This window comes from Danio rerio, chromosome 24 (assembly GCF_052040795.2).
Source record: "Danio rerio strain M-AB ecotype USA chromosome 24, GRCz13ab, whole genome shotgun sequence".
In the NCBI taxonomy this organism is placed as follows: domain Eukaryota; kingdom Metazoa; phylum Chordata; class Actinopteri; order Cypriniformes; family Danionidae; genus Danio; species Danio rerio.
The window spans coordinates 24,002,504-24,024,588 of NC_141044.1; the positions used below are offsets into that span (position 1 = coordinate 24,002,504).

The window sequence follows — 22,085 nt, forward strand, 5'->3', positions numbered from 1 at the left end:
ACATCTCATCTTACTTATTTGTTTACTCAGTTGTTTTACACAGTGGATGGCTGTATGCCTTTCCAGCTGCAACTTAGCACTGAAAGTACAACCCTCAATGCTGGGAAACACCCACAGACTCTCCCATTCACACACATTTAGCCAATTTAGTTGATTCAGTTTGCCTATAACTTCACCTACATCTTTGGACTGTGGGGGAAACCGGAGCACCTGGGGAAAACTCGAGCAAACACAGAAATAGCCACACAGAAATAGCAACTCAAACCAGCAACCTTCTTGCGGTGAGGCAACCATGCTAACCTTAGCCAATGTGCCATGGCTGAATGAATTGTTATCATATACACATTCATTCGTTTTCTTTTCAGCTTAGTCTCTTTCTTAATCAGGGTCACCACAGCAGAATAAACTGCCAACTTACGCAGCAATATGCCAACACAGAAATGCCAACTGACCTCGAACCTTCTTGCTGTGAGGTGACATCGCTACCCACTGCGCCTCCATCATATACACATATGTATTTTTATTATTTGTATAAAGAAATATATGTGAACAGTAATTTATAAATACAGTAAATCCTTTTGTTCATGTATTATCATCATATCACTTTTTCTTTATTCTTACATAATCACTCCTTTTGTAAAATTATTTAACAATGTTGGTTTATTACTCTCTTTTTGTTTTTATTGAGTCACTTTGAATGTTGTTTTTGTATTTTTGTATAAGTGTTTTTGTAGGCATGTTTTTCCATCAAAATCTGGCAACATTTAATCTTTTCATCCGCACCATATGATGCTTTCAGTGTTTTTCTCCTTTTAAGTCTTACATAAAAAAGGTAATATACGAAGATAATATTATTTAAAAAAACTCATTTTACAAATGTGAAAATCTGAAACTGTCCCCACCTTTGAAATGTGGGCTAGAAAGCTTGGAAATATGTTACACTTAGAAGAACTGAGATTCACACTAAATGACAGATTGTCCAGTTGTAACAAGATTTGGGAACCAGTCATAATATTTTTTTAGATAGACTGAACTGATATAGACTTTTACAAGACTGTTGTATGGTAATTTATTTGTTTATTTAATTTCATTATTTACTTTATAATTATCTTATAAATATTTTAGAATTTATCTTTTGGTAATAGCCTCACAGCAAAAAGGTCGCTGGTTCCAGCCCCAGCTTGGCCAGTTGGCTTTTCTGTGTGGAGTTTGCATGTTCTCCCCGTGTTCGCGCGGGTTTCCTCCTGGTGCTCCGCTGCCTAAAACATGTGCTGGAAAAGTTGGCGGTTCATTCTGTTGTGGGGACCCCTGATTAATATAGGGACTAAGCCAAAAAGAAAATGAATGAATGTATCTTTTGGTCTAATTGTCTATGTACACCTATTGCTTCAATTGTATTTATTTTTTTGTCCTAGCCAGTTCCATAATATGATTGTAAATGTTATTCATGCATGACTTTTATTTTATTTTTTGCTAACTTTCTACAAACATTTTGATCAATGTTAGATGGGTGGGATGTAGGGTTTTGAGTTCCTTTTTGTTGTGAGCCAAATTCACTGTGAAAGTCTTTCCAAGAGATTTTTGATGTGGATCATCTCTTTCTTGTACGGATATAGGCGGTACTGTGTGTATGTATTTTTTTTTTCAATGAAAATAAAGAGTTTAAAATATATACAGTTGAAGTCAGAATTATTTTATATATATATATATATATATATAGTTTATGTATACACACACACACACACACACACACACACACACACACACACACACACACACACTGTAAAACCCAATAAGTTAAGGGAACTCAAACAATTTGAAGAAACCGATTGCAACAAACCATTTAATTTTAAAAACTGATCTATATGAATACTATGAACTTACTCCATTTAAGTTAAAGTAATGAGGTATTTAATGAACTCATTCAACACTCGTTGACAGTTGGGATTTACAGTGTATATTCAAATATTAAATATCACACCTGCTGTCAGACAAACCACACATAAACGTCTGTATGAGTTTCATCAGGGAAAAAAGTATAGAGTATTTATTAAAAGTTATATGTCTACCTTACATCTAAAATATAAAAGCATACCATAATAATTTACCACAAAGTTATAAACTATCAATTTTTACACCAGAAAAATTTAGAAAAAATATAGGACTATCAATCAGTAGGCTAATGACAGGGATTTGTACAAACAGATAATGTCACCACTGCTACTATCATCCTCTTACATCCTTTTACTTTGTAGATTGTTGACAGTCCTAAAAAATTACAAGGTACAATGAAATTAAATTTGGTCTTCATCTTTCCTGAACTAGGGCGAAGCAGTGGTGCAGTAGGTAGTGCTGTCGCCACACAGCAAGAAGGTCACTGGTTCGAGCCTTGGCTCAGTTGGTGTTTCTGTGTGAAGTTTTCATGTCCTCTCTGCGTTCGCGTGGTGCTCCGGTTGGACTGAATTAGACTGGTGAATTGGATAGGCTAAATTGTCCGTAGTGTGTGTGTGTGTGTGTGTGTGTGTGTGTGTGTGAATATGTGTGTGGATGTTTGCTGGATAAGTTGGCAGTTCATTCCGCTGTGGCGACCCTAGAATAAATAAAAGGACTAAGCCGACAAGAAAATGAATGAATGAATGAATGAATCTTCTGAACCTGAACTATTTCCTCTCGTTGTCGTTCACCGGGACTCATTCCTGCCACTAGAGGGCAGCCGATAATTGACTCTCGGATATCTATAGTCTTTGCCTGTAAGCACTGCAGGCTCCAGAGACAAGTCAAACCGCTTTCTCCTCTGCACCGTCACAGTGACTGCACTGCAACCGCTAGAGATGGTATCGTTTCAGATTTTACGTCGTCTGGGCGTGTTTGCCCTCACTAAACCGGTTTGCCATGGTAGAATTTTGTCAGCATGTGGAATCAAGACATCCAACATCAATCACAGTCACGGACAACCTGGTGAAGGTAGAGCTCCCAGAGCCACAACATATTCTCAAAATAGCTGCAATTACTTTTTTGCCCAGTTAAAAACTATATCGTCTTATGTTTACATATTTTTTTCTCATATACTATATTTCAGTGAAGTCTGCAATGTCAGGTAGGCTAAAGGACGATTTTATTATGTAGCACTTTGGACTTTGGACCAATTCCCAATTTATTTCTATTTGATTATTAACCTTGACATTCAAAAAAGCACACAAAAGGTTTAAAATGTTTAACTTGTGTTACTATTACTGTGTAACTATTTTAATTAACATAAAAAATATGGTGATTTAAAAAAGTTAAATTGGATAATGTAAGTTCATATATTTGTTAATTTTACTGTAATTATAAACAAGATCTGTATTTTATAATGCATTACTAAAATCTAAAGTTCTGCTTGTTAACATTACTTAATGCACAGGGAGTTAATATGAACTAACAATCAAAAACTTTATTTTCATTTACTGATGTTAACAAAATGAATAAATACAGTCAATAATGTATTGATTGTTTGTTAAGGTTATTAAAGACAATAACTGACGGATCATTATTTTAAAGTGTTTACAAAAATACTTCTAACCCATTCATTGACCCTGATGTTAATTACAGTTTTATTTTAATAATGTATTAGGGAATGTTAATTAATTTAACTGTGATAACATTAATAAATGCGTTATTTCTTATGTATTAATTTTTTATTTAATTGTATTTAATATTTAATAGAAATAGCTAACGATGAACGGCTGTTTTTAACTGATAAATTTACATAACTGATGTTTTGCTCATTGTTAATTAATGCAATGACTGATGTTAAAGTGTATTAATGTTAAAATGTTAAAATGCAATTAAAGCAACGTTTAATATTTAAAGTATTAGCATTTACCCCTTTAAAGTGTTATTGTTAGCCTTTGTTTTTTTTTTCTGCTAGCTGGTGCAAAACAATTGTTTGACTATTCTTTTGTCGAACACACAGCCTTTATGCGTCTACCAACCATGAATAGTCAGAAGTTTTTTTATAGCAGAATATTTTTGTTTATCTTGCATGATTTTCACTGGTGTTAATTATGAACATCATTATATTGATTTATATTTAACATTAGAGCTGACGATTTGGCCTTCAATTAAAATCTTGATTAGTTGACCATTTTAGCTTGATTACGGTTAATGAGTGATTATTTTGTTTATTTATTTTATTTTTTGCCCTCATAGTTCACTGACAGGTTTTGTACAGTAAATATGGTCACAGATTACACGTGGGAGATTTCTGAATGAAGAGTGCATTACTTGATTTTAAAATAATTGAAAGAAACACAAAAGTAGAAAATTAACAGTATCTTTTATAAATAAATAATTTAAATAATATATTAAACAGTGCATTGAATCTTCTGTAAACAAACATTTTCATGTAAATAATAATTTTAATGTAAAATAAAATATGCCGCCTCAAGGCATCTCTGGCACAGCTTCCAACCATTGTCAATGTAGTGCAAACGTGCAACGTTTAGTTAAATTTTTTAAGAGGTGCGCGGCTATGCGACCGTGCGAAGGCTGCGCCAGAAGTATAAATCAGCCTTAACAGAGCAGGGTCATGTGACTCCACATGCTGTAGGGAAAGTAATTGAAAAAATTGTCCTGGAAAAAATAGATCGATTATAGGTTATAAATGTCGATTTCAATTACTTTTCGATTAAACGCCCAGCCCTATTCAACACTGATCTTACATTATCATTAATACATTAATACTTCCCGATTTTGACGTTTCAGTGTCAGTTGTGACATATGAACAACTCAAAGGCATGCTGGCCAATCACAGCGTGCAGCTCTTTGACGTCAGGAATCCAGATGAATTTCAGGCTGGCCGCATCCCAGATTCGGTCAACATTCCATGTAAGTCTCTATTCAGAACATAAAAAATGAAATGTTTTTATTTATTTTACTTTTAGTGCATGTACTCAGTCTAAACTTTACTGTATCTCCCAGTAGGAGAGCTTGAGGTGTCTCTGAAGCTCCCAGCACAAAAGTTTGAAGAGCAGTTTAAAGTGAAAGCCCCCCAAAAAGCGGACGATAACATTGTTTTTCATTGTCGGAGTGGGAAGAGGAGTTTGACCGCTCTCGAAACTGCTCATCGTCTGGGATTCTCTAAGTAAGATACAAAAATGACATGCTCGAAAAAAATATTTTTGCCGCTTGTTCAAATGACTTGCTTAAGATGAGTAGAAGCAACACAATTCTTTTTTTACAGTTAGTTTATTTGTATTGTTAACCACTTAAATTTGGGAAAAAAGGGTAAAGCTAAGTGTTTTGTTTTGGGATGATGAATTATTTCATCATATATTTGCATATCGAATTGCTTGGTGGATGTGTTGTTTCTAGCATGCTTTTGAAGGGAGAAATGTTGTCAATAAAGGTATTATATGTGCTTTAAAGTCCCCATTACATCTACATATTTTTATTAGATGTTAGGCTACTAACAGTATGTTAGTTTAAAGGATATCTATAAGCTAGTGTTCTCTAAAACAGCGACAACCCTTGTATTAAAAAGATATAAAGCTCTACAGCTTGTGATTTGTCGCTATTGACTGTTTTTTTAAATGGGGGAGGAGCTAAACTATGTCCTGCCCTGTCTTCTGTTTTAGTTTAAATTACATCACATATCATAATAAAATGCTCCTTTCAAAACACTTCACTGAACCTTTGAGTAAAGAGAAACTTGTTGGAGTTTTTTCTTCACTTAGTTTGGAGATTTAGAAGAGTTTCATTATCGTTTTCTTAGGTTACCAAGTGTGCTTATGCTGGTATTGTTAGCTGATACAGTCAGTGAGCAAATACTATGGTAAATAATGTCAGTTTTGAGACATATTTTTTAAATTTGTATATATATATATATATATAAATATATATATATATATATATATATATATATATATATATATATATATATATATATATATATATATATATATATATATATATATATATATGATAAAAATTGTAATATATTCATTACCTCATTCATTTACTTTCGGCTTAATCAGCGGAATGAACCGCCAACTCATCCAGCATGTTTTACACAGTGAATGCTCTTCCAGCTTTAACCCAGCAATAGGAAAATTCTGGTTGTCTAAATTAATTGATTCAGATTAACTGTCCACCTTAAATTCACTACATAATTCCAATTAAAATTGATTTGATTTCATTGGTTCAAAATTAATTTATTTTTGGGTTCTGTTTGACCAAATTAAACTGAAATAACATCATTCTGTGGAAATGCGTATATTATTATTATTATTAAGTTACACTAATGGTCTAGAACACATAATATGAAGATGATTCAATTAATTACATATTCCTTACTGTTAACGATGCAATACTTGATATGTGTTTTTCAGGGCACGGCATTATGCAGGAGGATACATTGATTGGGAGGAGCATGAGAAGAATTGAGCAACTTTAACTTTAATTTGCTGTAATGTTCATATTATTTCAGAGCATTAATCTGGAAATAGAAGATAGAATTAAATATTCACACTTGATTGAAACCAACACGTTCCATTTGTTAAAATTAACTGTAAAGTGACGAAAGTTGCATCTGTTAATATTATTTAATTGACCTGAGTGAACATGAACTATAAATAATTACTATTTTTATTAAATAACTTTCAAACATGTTTAAACTTGACAAATCATATAACAAATGATTTGTTCATTGTTAGATAAAGTTAGTTTACTATAGGGAACTCAAGTGTGACCATTTTTCATATTTTGCAAAGATGTGAACACCTTGTATTTTTATACAACTTATAATGACTCATCAATTATTATAATATGGATTATAATTGAATGGATGAAGTCTTGTTCAGACTTGTAATACTGAAATGTGAACAGTAATACGTTTCAAATGTGTTTACAATTTTGAAAAAATAAAGGGCTCTGGACATTGGATGTTTCACATAGTTTTAATCGCTCATGAATTATCAAAATGATAGTATTGAGATACACACTGTTATACCTCTATCAAAATGTAATTTCCTCAAACAAGCATAGGACTTTAGAAGCCAATGTCAATGTATTTTTATATAGTTTTATATTTAAAAAAGTTTACAAATGTAATATAAAAAAGCTGTGTAAATTGCCTAATTAATATCACATTAATTAGTACTCCTACATTTTATTATGCTAGTATTCACATTTCATTAAGCCAAATATGATAGAATTGGTGAAGCGAGTATTTATTTAGATAAATACTTGAAATAATTGCTCCTTCAGACTGAATTCAACTAAAATCATTGGGCTGTGAAAACCAAAGTGAATGTATATTTGCAAATGTGCTTAATTGACCTGTTTTAATTCCCCCATGCCACAACTGTTTTATTTCTGGAAGCTTTAAAAGAGTTGTTGTTGCCTTTGGGAAAGAAATTGAGGAATGAAACAAGTATCAATGTCACATGAACAGATCAGTTTGTGTACTCTCTGCTTGCACTTCAATGTAAGAGATGTAAATGGGATACAATTGTGACATAGTATTATACATTGTTTCAAAAGCAGTGTTTTAACTATGCTGTTTCCCACCAACTATAAAACCTGATTGTCAACATAATATCAAAAGAGCCATTAAGGAAAAATGTATGTACTCAAATTGGAAGAAAAGGTTTCGTATTAAACGGCTTAAAATTATTTTAATAGCTTTGGACGTTGTTCTTCTGTCTATATTTTGACATTCTGTTTCCACCAGGGGGCGATAATGCAATTAGGCAAAATAAAGGCGGTTTTATTCTTATGGCCAGGAGTTCACGGTCACAGCAGGTGCTCAGATGTTCATTTCATTGTGGGTTATTTGGATGTGCTCTGCTACACTTCAGTAAATAGCTGTCATAGTGATACCGAACACAAAACAAGGCTGGCACATTTTTCATCAGACTGCACTCAAATCAATGGACCTTCCCTCGTTCATCTTGAAGAGAATTATTTGAGTGTCAATTTACAGAGCGCTGTTATTGTGAAAATTACATTTGGAGTAATAGGCTAGGCAGTCTATCAGACATACTGTAAGCAGTCGATGTCCAGGTATTGGATTTGGAACCTTGTTTTGCACTGAGTGATGAGAACAAACTATGATAAATGTCCATGTCTTTCATAATGGGGTCCTTACCAATGATCTGCTTTGTGAAATAAAAAATACAAAACATTTTTTTTGTTTGGCACAAGAGAGCTACTGTAAATATATCTGGAGTGTCTATTTAGTTTCATGCTTTCTCCTTATTCCAAATGTCTGTTTCACTTAATTGGTCCTTTTTGCCTTCTCCCCTACTGAAAAAAACAGCTGAAACCAGCCTAGGAGGGTTGGCTGGTTTTAGCTGGTCAACCAGGCTAGTTTTAGAGGGGTTTTGGCCACTTCCAGGCTGGTTTCCAGCCATTTCCAGCCTGGTCTTAGCTGGTCAGGCTGGGAGCTAAAACCAGCATGACCAGCCTAGCCAGGCTGGAAGCCCAGCCAAAACTAGCTATGTCCAGCTTAAACCAGGCTGGCCAAGCTGGTTTTAGCTGGTCATTTTCCAGCCTGACCAGCTAAGACCAGGCTGGAAATTGCTGGAAACCAGCCTGGAAGTGGCCCAAACCCCTCTAAAACCAGCCTGGTTGACCAGCTAAAACCAGCCAACCAGCCTATGCTGGTTTAAGCTGTTTTTTCAGCAGGGTATTTTTTCTATGTCTCATATTTCATCAGTATAAGAGGATCTACTGGACCAACGCTATTTTGCAACTAAATGATTTAAAGGGCAGTATATAAGAGTTAGTAATTACTTTTCATTGAAGTAACTTTAAAAATTAGACATCTAATTTCTTTGCCTGTCTATAACAACTGAGTCTTGAATATATTTCAAATAGCAATGTAGTTTATAACCTCAATGACCTTAGTGAATTTTCTGAACTTAAACATTAAAGCAAGAAGAGTCTGGTGCTTTCTTGACTGCTGTTTTCTTTCTTTCTTTTTTGCCGCTGTTGTGTTTATTGTGTTATTAAAAGTATAACGTGGGCGCCATCTAGAGACTAAAAACTTCCCCAGTATCACATCAAAGAAATCTATCAAAATAACTGTAAAAAATTTGATTTAAAATAAATTTGGGTTAAATATAACCAAACAATCTTGCTTAAAAGATGTCTAATAGAAGTGTAAACAACTTTACTAAAGCAAGGTTAAATTTGGGGTGTCAATGAAAATTTAACAAACGTCTAACAATAGTCCAAAAAAACTAGACTAGTCATCAAATAGACAGATTTCACATGTGTAGTAATTCAGTCCTGTCAATTTTAGTCTATGTTTAGACTATTTTTTGCCGTCTATTAAAATGACGACCTAAATTTAGCCTTGTTTTAGATATGATGTCTGACTATTACTCACCTATTCAATATCATTTGGCTTAGTCCCTGATTTATCAGAGGTTGCGACAGCGTAATGACCTGCCAATTACTCTGGCATATGTTTTATGTGCCAAATGCCCTTCAAGCTACAATCCAGCACTGATAAACACTCTTACAATCTCTCATTCACACAATTATTCAATATGATAAATTTAGTTTACTCAATTACAGCATGTCTTTGGACTGAAACAGAATCCAAAAGCTTAAGACTTAAAGTGCATCAGTTTCCTTTTTTAACTGCTTCTGAAGGACTTTCTCCAAGTCCTCATTAAAGTGTAACAGTCATGCACTGAACTATCCCACTCACTGGACACAATGGGTGGAGCTAGGTGGTCCAAACCGTAACTCCATCCAATAGGTCTATAAACATGCAGGTTGATTCAGTCAAACTCTACTTACATGTTATTTCTGGGAGAGCTGGAAGTTATGGTTGAGCATTACTTTTGTCTTTTGCTGCTCTTTGATTGCTGCAGATCTCTGATTGATGGAATTTTCTGTACAGCATGATGGGTAATGTAGTTTTTTTCTAGCATCACAATTACTAAACAAGTGCTTTTAAAATAAGCTGATTTAATGAGGGATGGCCAAGTCAAATATCAGTCTTGTTGTGCTCTATATAATACATTAAGGTTGACATCATCACAGTTATGTTTACAGTTAATCTATTATTCTTGGCATGAACAACCTTTTGAGTCCAAAATCCAACTGCAAGTTCAGTGTTGCTGCGTGTTTCAAATACCAAGAAAAGTGAAAAAAAAAAAAAATTTAAAAAGTATCTTTTTATTTTAGATTTATTTGTTATAATTTTAAGAACAATAGTTTGATAAAAGGAAACTTTCAGAATTGTTTATTTACTGTATTTTCTCTACCTTTTATTAAATAGTTGATGTATTATTATTATTTTTTGTTACAGTATTTTAAGGATAAATTAATAAGAGGATCAATTTAAACAAATTACTTTATTTTGCAATTAAACAATTACAATTTGTCACAGATGTTTGACCAGGTTTATCCCAGGTTTTCACTATTTCTTTCATACAGTGATGGACATAATTGTTTTTTTTTTTTTGTTATGCCGTTTTTGAAGTGTATGAACAATAAAAAATAAACTTGAAAACATTCGCCAGGTGTGTAACCACTAGCCCTGGAACCCCAAATATAACCTCAAAACTCATAATCAATCAATTTTTATAAACTAGAAACACGTTTAATCAGCAGGTCAGCTAGAGGTGGCTCGGTCTTCTGGGTCTGTCACAGGTAACAGCTATTTTCAGACAGTCGTTAATGATCACAGCTTGAGTGCGAACAGCGTAGACGTCCTTCGGAAAACGTCGGAGGAACGCGAATACCTTTAGAGTTCCCACATGATGTACAATTGGGGATTTTGAGATTCTGTTTAGTTATTTCACCTTCCCGGATTACCTTCAAAACATGTTTGCTGTACCACCAACCAGTGTAATAATGAAAGCAGGGACGCTTCGTGCGTAAAGGAGCTTTTGGAGATGGCGCGGAGCTTGTAACCATCCTTGCGAATCTGGCTGTGCGCGAAACCATTGTGGGCATCATTCAATGCTCAAAAGCGTCGCGAGTAAGCATATTTGGAGCTGTGTATTAGTAAGTTTTGCGTACGCGGTAAGGATGGAGTCCCTTCCACAGCGGCAACGGCGAAGGGCGACTGGACCGATAAGTTTAACCTCAAGGAAAGTGCGTTCAGATGGGGTTCTGTTTCGGTTCTTCGCTGGAGAAGCTTAACAGGTAGACACATCGTAAAATGGGCATTCAGGGGCTTCAATGAAGCACTGAATGATAGATGGTTATAGATGTTATCCAGAACAGAGTCATTAAATGCACGCGTTCGCTCTGGCTTTCAATGCGCTTTTGTGCAGATCGTCAAAAGCATGATTTTTTTTTCGTGCGTCAGTGAGTTGTGTGACTTTATTGTAATCACTGAGGAATTAGCTATACAACTTTTAGATATTGTGATCTTTAATGTGTTTTGAAATATCTTATTTCTATGTTAAAGTTATTTAGTTAATATTTGAGATAATATGAATCTGTTAATGAATCAATGGGTGTCTTAAAATCTTTGCAAAAAGTATTCAAGATTTTTTTCCAGAAAATATTTAAATTAATTAAACGCTCTTTTTTTGTTAGCTTTAATTTATTAATGGAATAAAAATATAAAGAGTTGAACTGGATAAGCTATGGTGAATCTGATATTGCAAACCCAGCTTACCCTGAGCATTGCTCACCATGAATCTTCATAAAATATATATTTGTGACTTTTTTTTTATAGCTGCTATCAATAACTAGACATTTCAACGTTATAAAAGCTGCACTGTGTCTCAAGTCACCAAGCAAGCAGCATGTCATCTTGAGCAGTGATTTGTTTACCGAGAATTTTGCAGAATATAAAATTTAGAGATGTCAGTAGACAAACACAAGGATTCAAACAGATGTACAAAGATGTTACACTGCATGTTGTCAAGCATTTATTTTGCAAAAGTCAAAATCTGTCCACCCTCTCCAGATCTTCCACACTTATGGCAATGTTTAGCAGTGGTGAATGGCTCTGGAATGACTCTGAGCATTCATTCACCCCTGGGGGAAACTACAGTCCAGCGTCAGGCATTGAAGAAGCGAAGAGGAATTATTATGCCATGCTCTATTCCCTGCTCATCCTGGCCATCGTGTTTGGGAATGTTCTGGTTTGCATTGCTGTGCTTCGAGAGAGAGCTCTTCAGACCACCACCAACTACCTGGTGGTCAGTCTGGCAGTGGCTGATCTGTTGGTCGCCTCGCTGGTCATGCCTTGGGCAGTTTATTTGGAGGTAAGTATACTAGAAACTACTGTAGTTTACCATATTTAAGGACAAAAACAATCAATTTTCCCATTCGAAAATCTGATACATGGAAATATGAAAATGACAAACAAGTTTATATTTGAATTTTACTTATATAAAATGTTATAAATGCAACATATTTCAAAATATTGCTAAATGTACGCTTAATTTAATTTCAGACCATTTGACCTATGTTGCAAATATGTTTATACACCATTAACAGATTTTTAAAAATTAAACAGTATTTACCTGTAATAGTAACTGTATTTTACTTTTGCTGTATGTTACTGTATTTTATAGCTTGTGAAAATCACTGTATATTTACAGTAAAATGATACAATACTGTACATACATATACAGCTAGATTAATGGTGCTCTAAATGTAAATACTAATTGATTTACAGTAAGTTAGTGGCGAACTGCTGTCAATAAGATTCTATAGGAATATGTTAACAGTGTACAGCCTACTTAACTTATAACTTTAAGAATATGTAAAAAAGGGTTTAAAACTGAAATTTCAAACTGAAAAACTGAGAGAATTTTTAAAATTAAGCCCCCTGTAAACAATATAGCAACAGAAAAATCAAGGGAAATCTGTTTCAGTGAGAAAAGATTTCAAGTCATTTTTCTTCATCAATTATTGATAGGCACAAGAAACAAAACACAAATCTTTGCCCATTGTTTAAATAACCAATAAAAGCAATTTATTTAAAGCGCATTTCCATGTGAAATCAATTTATGTGCACATTGTTATTTTTTAATTGATCAAATAATATTTAGCTAGCTTCAGCCACAATATTCTTCACCACACTCCTCTTACCGAGGGAATGATGCAACATAGGCTCATTCTGAAAATGTAGCTCTATAAACATTTCTAGAGATCACAAATTATGTAGCCAGAAGTATGGATGGATACGGGGCGGTATGACTGCGTTTCTTTTCGTGCTAGCAGCTGACCGCTTACCCCCGTATGAAAGGCTTTCCTGCTGTTACGAGTTTGTCCAGTTAGCTTGCCATGTACATCGGCAGACTTAAGACTTAAGAGGAGTTGACGACGATGATGGGGTTTGAGTCCGGTGAAGAATGGTTCAAGAAAGTGGGCAAAACAGAAACCAAAAAATATATTTAACAAGTAAATAACAGGGTAATAATGTGGTAAAATCTGAAAACATGGTAAATCACGTGAAGGCTTTTCTTTTTCTAGACTGCTTTTTAAAACTGTTGGTTGGGTTTAGGGAAGTGGGTTGGTTTGTCAATCTGTGAAATTTGGTTGGATTTAGGAAAGGAAGAGGGTGGGTCAGTCGATCAATCAGTCAGTCATTCAGTCAGTCGACATCCTCGGGTGGATTTATGCACAAATGGCACTCGTGAAGAAATTTGAGATCTCAAAAAGCATACACAGCGGCCTCTGGTGGATTCACCAAAACAAAAACTGCACAAAAACTTACCTCCTGGGATGTATTTAGTGCTCTCCAGAAATGTATGTAGCAGTACATTTTCAGAATGAGCATGGGTTGGAATGATGTGCAAAAAGAAAGCCCCGCCCCTACTCAATATTCCATTTCAGTCGGAAGTACATAACTGAAATAAAGGTCTCAGCAACTTCCAGTTCAAGCTGACTTTAAAGGCTTTATTTTAACGATGTAGGTGCAAAGTCTAAAGCACACGGCGCAAAAGCATTATGGGCGTGTCCGAATCCACTTTTGCTATTTTAAGGACGGGAAAAGGATAAGAATACGGAATCAATGTTGTACTCACTCCACTGAATAAATTCATTATCCTACATATTTAGGTTCATTTGTTAAGCACAAAGATTTGTTTTAAAACTATGTCTAAATTCAGTTCTAATTTCCAGCAAATGAATAAATGATCAATAATATAATGAAGTTTGATCAAAAAACTGAGTTATATCTATACACACGTCTTGTTCTTATGCCCCACATAGTGATGCATATGTCTCCAAAACTCGACAGGTAGACAAATCTAAACTAGTTTTTATTAAAAAATATATAAATATGCATATAATATATAATACTTCAAAAAGCAATTTTATTATTCTAATGCAAATTGTCATGAGTAAACTGAAAAAAGCCACCCAACATGAAGAAGGCATGGATACAGTGGTTTTTATATTTATGTAGAAAATAATAATTTTGTAACATTTTAATCCTTTTATTTTTTTCATATGTAAAAATATTTGTGTATTGCTGTACATCCTGTGTGTTTAAGGTAGTGTGTAAGCGCATAACTGACGTGCTCTGCACTGGACTTTAGAGTAGCTTTTAGTTGGTCAATGACACGGCCTATTTTAAAATAGCAACGCTCCAACAATGTGCCTTAACACATCACCTTTATAGACCAGCACGTCCATGAGTCCATGAGTGTTTAAACAATGTGGTGCAAAACATGAAAATTAGGGTTGCGCTGGTCTGAAAATAGCAACAAATCCCGCCAAACACGTTTTGTGCCTTAATGCATCGGGTGTGTGACCCTATGAATTTACACAGTCTGTGTATCTGTAAAATCACATTTTGTTCAATATCCTCAAACTCCCTTAGTGAAAGGCTTCAGTTCATTATTCCATAAATGGAAAACAGCAGGTATATATTCAGTGCTATAATTCTCAAAGCTCTTGATCTTATTAAATATTGTAACATTGCATCCTAAATTGGCAGATGTTACATTTAACCTGAATAACGCTTTTCAAATATAATAAAATTTGAATACATTAAACGACAGTATAATTTCACAGTGTAATGTCAAATTTCTTTTCCTCTTGGTGGCTCACAGTTAAAAACCTTCATTCAGAGACAGCATTCCTGCTCGGTTAAATTTGGCCGCACTTCTGGTGAATGGTTGCAGTAGGCGGCATTGTGCTGCTCTTGATTAGTGCCAGAAAGAGAGAAAAGAAGATCTTCCTGTCATGACGTACAGCACTAGCGGTCTGAATCAGCAGCATGCAGTTCATTCATCTCAGCCAGAGCCTTATTATACCTCCCTTGCCTTTAGGATGGGTGTTATCGTTATAGGCCCACTGAGAGATAGACCAGGGGTCTGTTTGCCCGTTGAGCACTCATTATTTGCAAAGCTTGTGTGGGATAAAAACTGGGACTCTTGAAAATAGTTTTCTCCCTGCTTGGAGTGAGGCTAGAAATGAATCATTCAATTAGACACATCTTTCACATTTTTGGTGCATTTAGTGTCTTTATATGACCCTGTTGTGACTGTGCAGGTGGTCGGCGGAGCTTGGCTTTTCAGTCGCCTGTACTGCAATGTCTTTGTGACCCTGGATGTGATGATGTGCACCGCAAGCATACTTAACCTGTGTGCCATCAGTATCGACAGGTAGGGAGATCTTAAATCTCTACTTGATGTTTGTGGATGTTTTTATCAAAAGATTACACTGTAAAACATTACATAATTTCATTAAAAATGCTGTAAAAATGTTACAGTAAAAATTCCTAACTGCGTTAACTAAATAAATATGGTTAATAACTAAAAATTGACTTGCCCAGAATTCTTTACATGACACTTTTAAAGACTTTTTTGTTGACATTGCTATGGTTCATTTTATTTATTTTTTTCTTAGCAGTGATGTACATTATGTTAATACATAAAACAGTTTGGGTGTGTTTTACACATAGCAGGCATTAAATAATCTCACATTTTCTTTAAGAGTCAGTTGCATCACACCATAGTGCATTTGCAATTTACATGGTGGACTTTGTAAGTGGAAATACAGAACGCTTCACTAGCGAGAAAACAGTTGAACTCTATTCGGCCTCTTTACTTTCTCTTTATTTAACTTTGACTCTTTACTCCTTTAAACAACCTTTATCATAATAACAGGTGGTGGTTTTATATTTATGTACAAAATAATAATTTGTAAACATATATAAAGATATTTTTGTATTGCTGTAAATCTGTATTAAGCAATGTGTAAGCATTTTGGACCTGCATAGGCACATAACTAACGCGCTTTGCGCTGGACTTTAGATCTACTTTTAGATGGTCAACAGTGCAGTCTATTTCAGTTTTTCAAAACAGCTACGCACCAACAATGCGCCTTAACACACCTCCTTTATAGACCAGAACATCCATGAGTCCACAAAGTGGCGCAAATAGATTTGCTATTTAAACAACATGGCACAAAACAAGAAAATTAGTGTTGCATTGGTCTGAAAATAGCAACAAATTACGTCAAACATGTCTTGTGCCTTATTGCACTGGGCGTATGATAGGGCCCTGAGTGTCTTCTATATAATAATGTGTTTTTCTGCTTTTGGGAAAAGTTGTTTGGAATGAGCTTTGGTTCATCATAAGGCTATCTCAGGTGAAGGAAATGTTCATACTTCAAAACGATGGTGTATAATAATATAAATTATTGAAATATGGTGGTTTACAGTAAAAAGTATGGTTTCTACAATTGTTTTTAAATGGTAAAGTTCTGGCAACCACAGCTGCCATTTCTTTACAGTTATTGTTACGGATTACTTTTGTCATTGTATGCTGGCTAAAGAACCTTTAACATTCAAGCAGTCTTAAAAATAAAATTTTCAAAGAAGCAACCTTTTCGCATTGATTTATTAAAGAAAATTGGTTCACTTTAGAGCATTTCAGTGATTCGTTCTTAAAATAACAAACCTTTTTGTAAAAGGTTTGTTTTTGTAAAAGGTTTGTTTTATTGTTATTTTATTACTTAATTCAGGTCTGTGTAAAAAAGCCATTTCCCACAATTTGTTGAAATCCAATGAGCACATCAACAAAATGAACAGCTCCTGATCTAACAAAACGGAGGTTAGTCACAAGAATATAACATCAAAATCAAACTTTTCTTGATCATAGGGTGACAAAATGGATCCTGTATTTTTGTCATTTACAGTATGTTTTATGTTTCAGAATTTTTTTACATCATTCACACAGACTCTAATGTCAAATTAGATGAGTTCATAAATGTTCATGTCATCTAAATTAAAATGTACAAACTCAGATGCACATCCTAGTTCAGAAAACATAATTCACATTATCAGTGTTGTGTAAGTTACACAAAAAAGTAATCGATTACATACGACTGAATACTTTACTACATTACTAATTACTGGATGTAATAAAAAGTAATTATATTTCTAGTTATTTTACTTTAATGTTACTTTAAAATTCAAATTTAGACTTCTTTTAGTACTTTAATATTGACTCCAAAATTATTACAAAGGATTAAATCGCTTATAATCTTAATCTAATTCCAAACAATTTAATCCATTTCTGGAACTTCACATTCTAAAAAGTATCTATTATCTGTGGCTAGACAGTGATTTATACACAGCATTGTTTGCTGAGTGTATGGTGTGTATATATATATATATATATGCTGGTGGTTTACAATAAAATAAGTTCTGAATACATTTAAAAGCAGTATTGATGAACATACAAGCTGCATTCTCATTACCTGACACCAGCATGCTAAATGTTATTTTAAAAGGCATGTCATTATTTATTTTTTCTTAACACTTTGTTTATAATTTAAAATTTTTAATTATATTGACTTTAATAATTGTGATTGAAGTACACAAAATTAAAATTTAGTGCATTACATCACTGCGTTCTCAGAAAATGTTTACAACATAGTAAGGTGCTTCTGTGTAACACATTATACCCATTTCTGCACATTATCCAAAAGATCTGTTCTGTATCTGTTGCTTCAAATGCACACTAGAGATCAAAAACATTCACATTGTTAAAACGAATCAAACTTTGACATCAAATACAGCTTGGTTACGCTCATCCGCACTGTGACTTCAAATATACCCCAAGTTCCTACATTTGTGGTCATATTGGTGAAACACATCAAACGAGGTTAAAGTAATTCGATATTACGTCAATAATGCTGTTGACTAAGCTTTACTGAACCCGAAATAATCCTTTAATATGCTCTCAGTGACAGGTGCATCATTAACACCTTCATACATAGAGCAAGCAGGGGTCTTCGTTTTAATTTTAACCGCATGGCTTGAGTGTGAAAACATACAGAAGTTTAATTAGTTGGAGTTTATTAAGAGAGAGGCTGATCATGAAGGATGAAGGTTGAGAAAAAAAAGAGGCAGAGAGAGGAAACATGTTTGGGTTGATTGTTGTTTTCAAACTGGCCTGGTTCACCTCTCTCTATCCTCACTGGCATTCAAGAGCACATTTCAAAAAATGATCACGAAAAGCTAATTCAATAGCATTAGTATCATCCTGCTGAAGGGGTCGAGCATAATTAATCCCCTTTCGATGTATAGATGTTGCGCATTATCTTCAGAGTCCTCCCTTATTAATTTTTAATCAAATTTTTTCATTTTAACGCTTCATGGCAGATTCTGAAAAAAATCTTAATAGTGAAAGCTTATCTGAAATTGAGTTCCTCTTGTATATCACTTTTTTCTATGTCATATCATTTTTTTAAATATAAGAATGATATATTCAGATACTATATTTAAAGTTTTTGTTTAATCTCATAAATCATATTGCCATGCTTCAATGAGTGTGACCTTTTTCTAATCAGTATTCTTGCTTCTCCTGAGACTCATCTGAGATTAATTCTTGTGTTTGTAAAGGTATACAGCTGTGGTGATGCCCGTGTTATACAACACCACCCACAGCTCCCGCAAAAGGGTTTCAGTCATGATTGCCACGGTTTGGGTCCTCGCCTTTGCCGTCTCCTGCCCTCTACTGTTTGGATTCAACACTACAGGTGAGCGGCTGGTGGCCCTGTGACTCAGAAATAGGTCATAGGTGCTCTCACACAGGCAAAATATTGCTAAATAAGATGCAAATAAATGCAAATAACCATATAAACATGCATAGCTACAATGCAATCTGTTACCTGAAGCAAAACCTGTTGAGAACGACTGTTCTTGTCTGTTAGTGTGAAATCTTCTTAAGTGCTGGCATGAAGCCTCGTGGAGGTCTAATTAATGTCAAATAAGTAATGAAACAAGAAAAACAAATTTATTAAAATTGTTTTAAAGCAGCGATGCCTGTCGGAATAAATTATAGATTCGCTGTTTAATTTCAGGTCCTATGTAAAGGTCATTTTGAGTCATTTAGGACTTAACCCTTATGGACTGTTTAAATCTACCCTTTTGTTTTGTTCAGGATGAATAAAACTGCTGTAAAAAATGCATCAAATAAATATAGTTTAACATTTTTGTTTACTTTTTTTTTTTTTTTGCATAAATCTGTTAATCAACCTCAGTCCTGATCAAAACTACTAAATTGTTTAGAAAATGGCAGTTTTTTTTGTGAAGGACCAAATGTCATTGGTTTAATGAAAAAAAACACATGAATGTATTTTTAATATAAAAAGTAATTGTGGACTGGATTTTTCCCCCTTTTATCACAGTCTTGGACATGTGAATGATTAGTGACAACACTGGCTTTGATGCATGTTAGATTTAAAATTTTCCCCCTAATTAAATGTTAATAGCTTTTGCCTGATTGACTTCCATTATAACCAGATTTGATGGTGCATAAACACACATTCTTTGTTTTTATGTTCTCCATGAAGTTCTGAAAGCTGAGCTGCACATTTTGATTTTCTCAGACACATCAGGGGAAACGTGTAAAGGTTACTCTCACATTCTCATGCTCTCACGCATTCACAGACAAACATTTTCATTTGCTGTTATACTCCATACTAAATCTAAGCTTGCACAGGCCTATCTAAAGGGTTAATGGTGCCAAGTGATGAAAACATTAAAAATTACTAATGTAACCTCTTCCAAACAGGGAAAATCACCAACAATCAAAAATGCATGATTATATGGTGTCATAGTTTTGCAATAAAAAATGACTTTAAAAATTACTTTTTATTTTAACATACGTCATTTTTCAGCATTTTTTTCACCAAATCAGTGACATAATTTATGAATTTGTCAATTAAAGAGTTAAAATCCTGTAATTTTCTAAGAAATTTAGTAGGTTGATTGACTGAGGTTGATTAACAGATTTATGCAAAAGAAATAAAAAATATTTATCTGTTGCATTTTTACAGCAGTTTAATTTTCTGTCCCGAACAAAACAAAAGGGTATAAATTTGCCCAGAGTGTATCGTAGTTTTTTTTTCGTAAATCAAAGCATTTTCTCAAAATATGTGTCAAAATAAGATTTGTCACCAAACATACCTCTGCTAGCTAAAAACAGAAAAAATGTGGCCAAATTAAGACTTAAAATCACCCCAGAGTGGAAGAAAACATTCTCAACAATACACAAGGGTTCATATTAGCTAAATATTGACAGTCTTGTTAAACTGTGGTCAATTACTCATCCTCATGTCATTCCAAACTTCAACCTTCGTTTGTCCTTAAAACACAAATTAAGAAGCATGCCTGTGCTGTGTTTCAAACAGAAGAACAACAAAAGGGTCATTTATAACTGAATTTTAAGTCAATTTAATGATGTTAATTTGATTGAGATCCTTTTGGTTTTATTACCAAATACAAAAAAAAAGATGTAATAATCAGAAACACTAAAAATGAAATTACAAATAGTTGATAAAAATTAGAATTTAGTTACACCCATTAACATGGTGTGCAACTGAAGTTTGTTTAGAGGTGGAACATTGTTATTCTAGAGAGCATTTGATTGGACAAAAATTTTTGTAGTACATGATGAGTCACCAGTATTTTTTTCCATTTTCACCATAAATGACAGCTGGGTTTTTGAAGTCTGAAAACGAGTTTCAAACATTTTTTAAAACTATATTGTTATTGTCTCTATGTAAACAACAAAAAAGCATTCTGTAAAAATGGCATGTTAAAATGTAGCCCTATATACTGTACATTTCTGGAGATCACAAATTATGTAGCCCGAAGTACGTATTGCTGCATTTGGTCTTTAAAACGAATGCTACGAGGCATTATGATGCCGTTCCTTTTCGAGCTTAACAACTGACCTCTTACCTCTGTATGGACGGCTTTTCCGCGGTTACCAGTTTGTCCAGTTAGCTTGCCATGTACTTGAAACGCAGAGAGGAGTTGACCATGATGACAGGATTTGAGTTGAGTGAAGACCGGTTCCAGAAAGCGGGTAAAACAAAAACAGAAGCCAAAAAATGAAATAAACATGAAAATAACAGGGTGAGAATGTAGTATAATCTAAAAACGTGGTAAAAATCTGCTTTTCTTTTTCTGGATTTCTTTTGAATATTTTCAGTTGTGTTTAGGGTAGTGGGTGGGCATGTCATTCGGTGCTTTTGAAAACACTATTAGTTGGGTTTAGGGAAGAAGGACGGTGGGTCAGTCGATTAGTCAGTCATTCAGTCATTCGACAACCGCCATATATGATTTACGCGAGAACAGTAGGCATGAATGGCACTCAGGTGAGAAATTTGAGATTTAAGAAACATACACTGCGGCCTCGGTGGAATCATGAAAACAAAAACTGCCAAAAACAGCTCCTAATACATATTTGGCGCTCTCCAGAAATGTATATATAACGCTATGATTTCAGGATGAGCCTGGGTTGTCACAATGATTAGCAACATCGCCATCTACTGGCCTGGCACAGCGTTTTTAGTTGTTTTATGGATCTGTGTAAATCAGAATTGTCTAAAAAACATTGTGTTTGTATGAAAGACTTTTCAAAAACAACAAATGTCAACGTTAACGTACCCTGAAATAAATAAATAAATATCTTTAATGTGGTTATCAACTTGTCACTAGTAGCTTGTAACATTTTTTAAAAGATAGCCTGACTGTACATTACGTGTAGCTCGCTAAGCTACACAGTCAGAAAAGCTTCCTCAAACATGTCATTTCAAAACACAATAGAGCACTAAAGTATTTATCTTGAGGGTTAATTTTAATA

The 22,085-nt window shown here is 34.2% G+C and overlaps 3 protein-coding genes across 10 annotated transcripts in view; 2 read left to right on the forward strand and 1 right to left on the reverse strand.

The window, feature by feature from the left end:
* Positions 1-22,085, reverse strand: part of vipr1b (vasoactive intestinal peptide receptor 1b) — a 738,286-nt gene that overhangs the window by 245,995 nt on the left and 470,206 nt on the right. The gene's annotated exons all lie outside the window — the stretch shown is intronic.
* si:ch211-161h7.8 lies at positions 2,769-6,922 on the forward strand. Of its 2 annotated transcripts, none has more exons than XM_087309538.1 (4): positions 2,769-2,964; positions 4,747-4,869; positions 4,963-5,125; positions 6,372-6,922. In XM_087309538.1, the coding sequence occupies exons 1-4, from the start codon at positions 2,832-2,834 to the stop codon at positions 6,424-6,426; spliced, it is 474 nt and encodes a 157-aa protein (XP_087165664.1). In that variant the 5' UTR covers positions 2,769-2,831; the 3' UTR covers positions 6,427-6,922. The 2 variants fall into 2 exon arrangements, with proteins under 2 accessions (XP_087165664.1, XP_087165665.1); XM_087309539.1 differs by having other exon boundaries at positions 2,941-3,097.
* Positions 9,693-22,085, forward strand: part of drd3 (dopamine receptor D3) — a 30,836-nt gene continuing 18,443 nt past the window's right edge. Inside the window, exons 1-4 of one of the 3 annotated variants that reach the window (XM_087308121.1) lie at positions 9,693-9,906; positions 11,927-12,227; positions 15,472-15,584; positions 18,833-18,969. In XM_087308121.1, the coding sequence (XP_087164247.1) occupies positions 9,881-9,906; positions 11,927-12,227; positions 15,472-15,584; positions 18,833-18,969 (577 nt within the window). In that variant the 5' untranslated portion in view covers positions 9,693-9,880. 3 annotated transcript variants of the gene reach the window in all.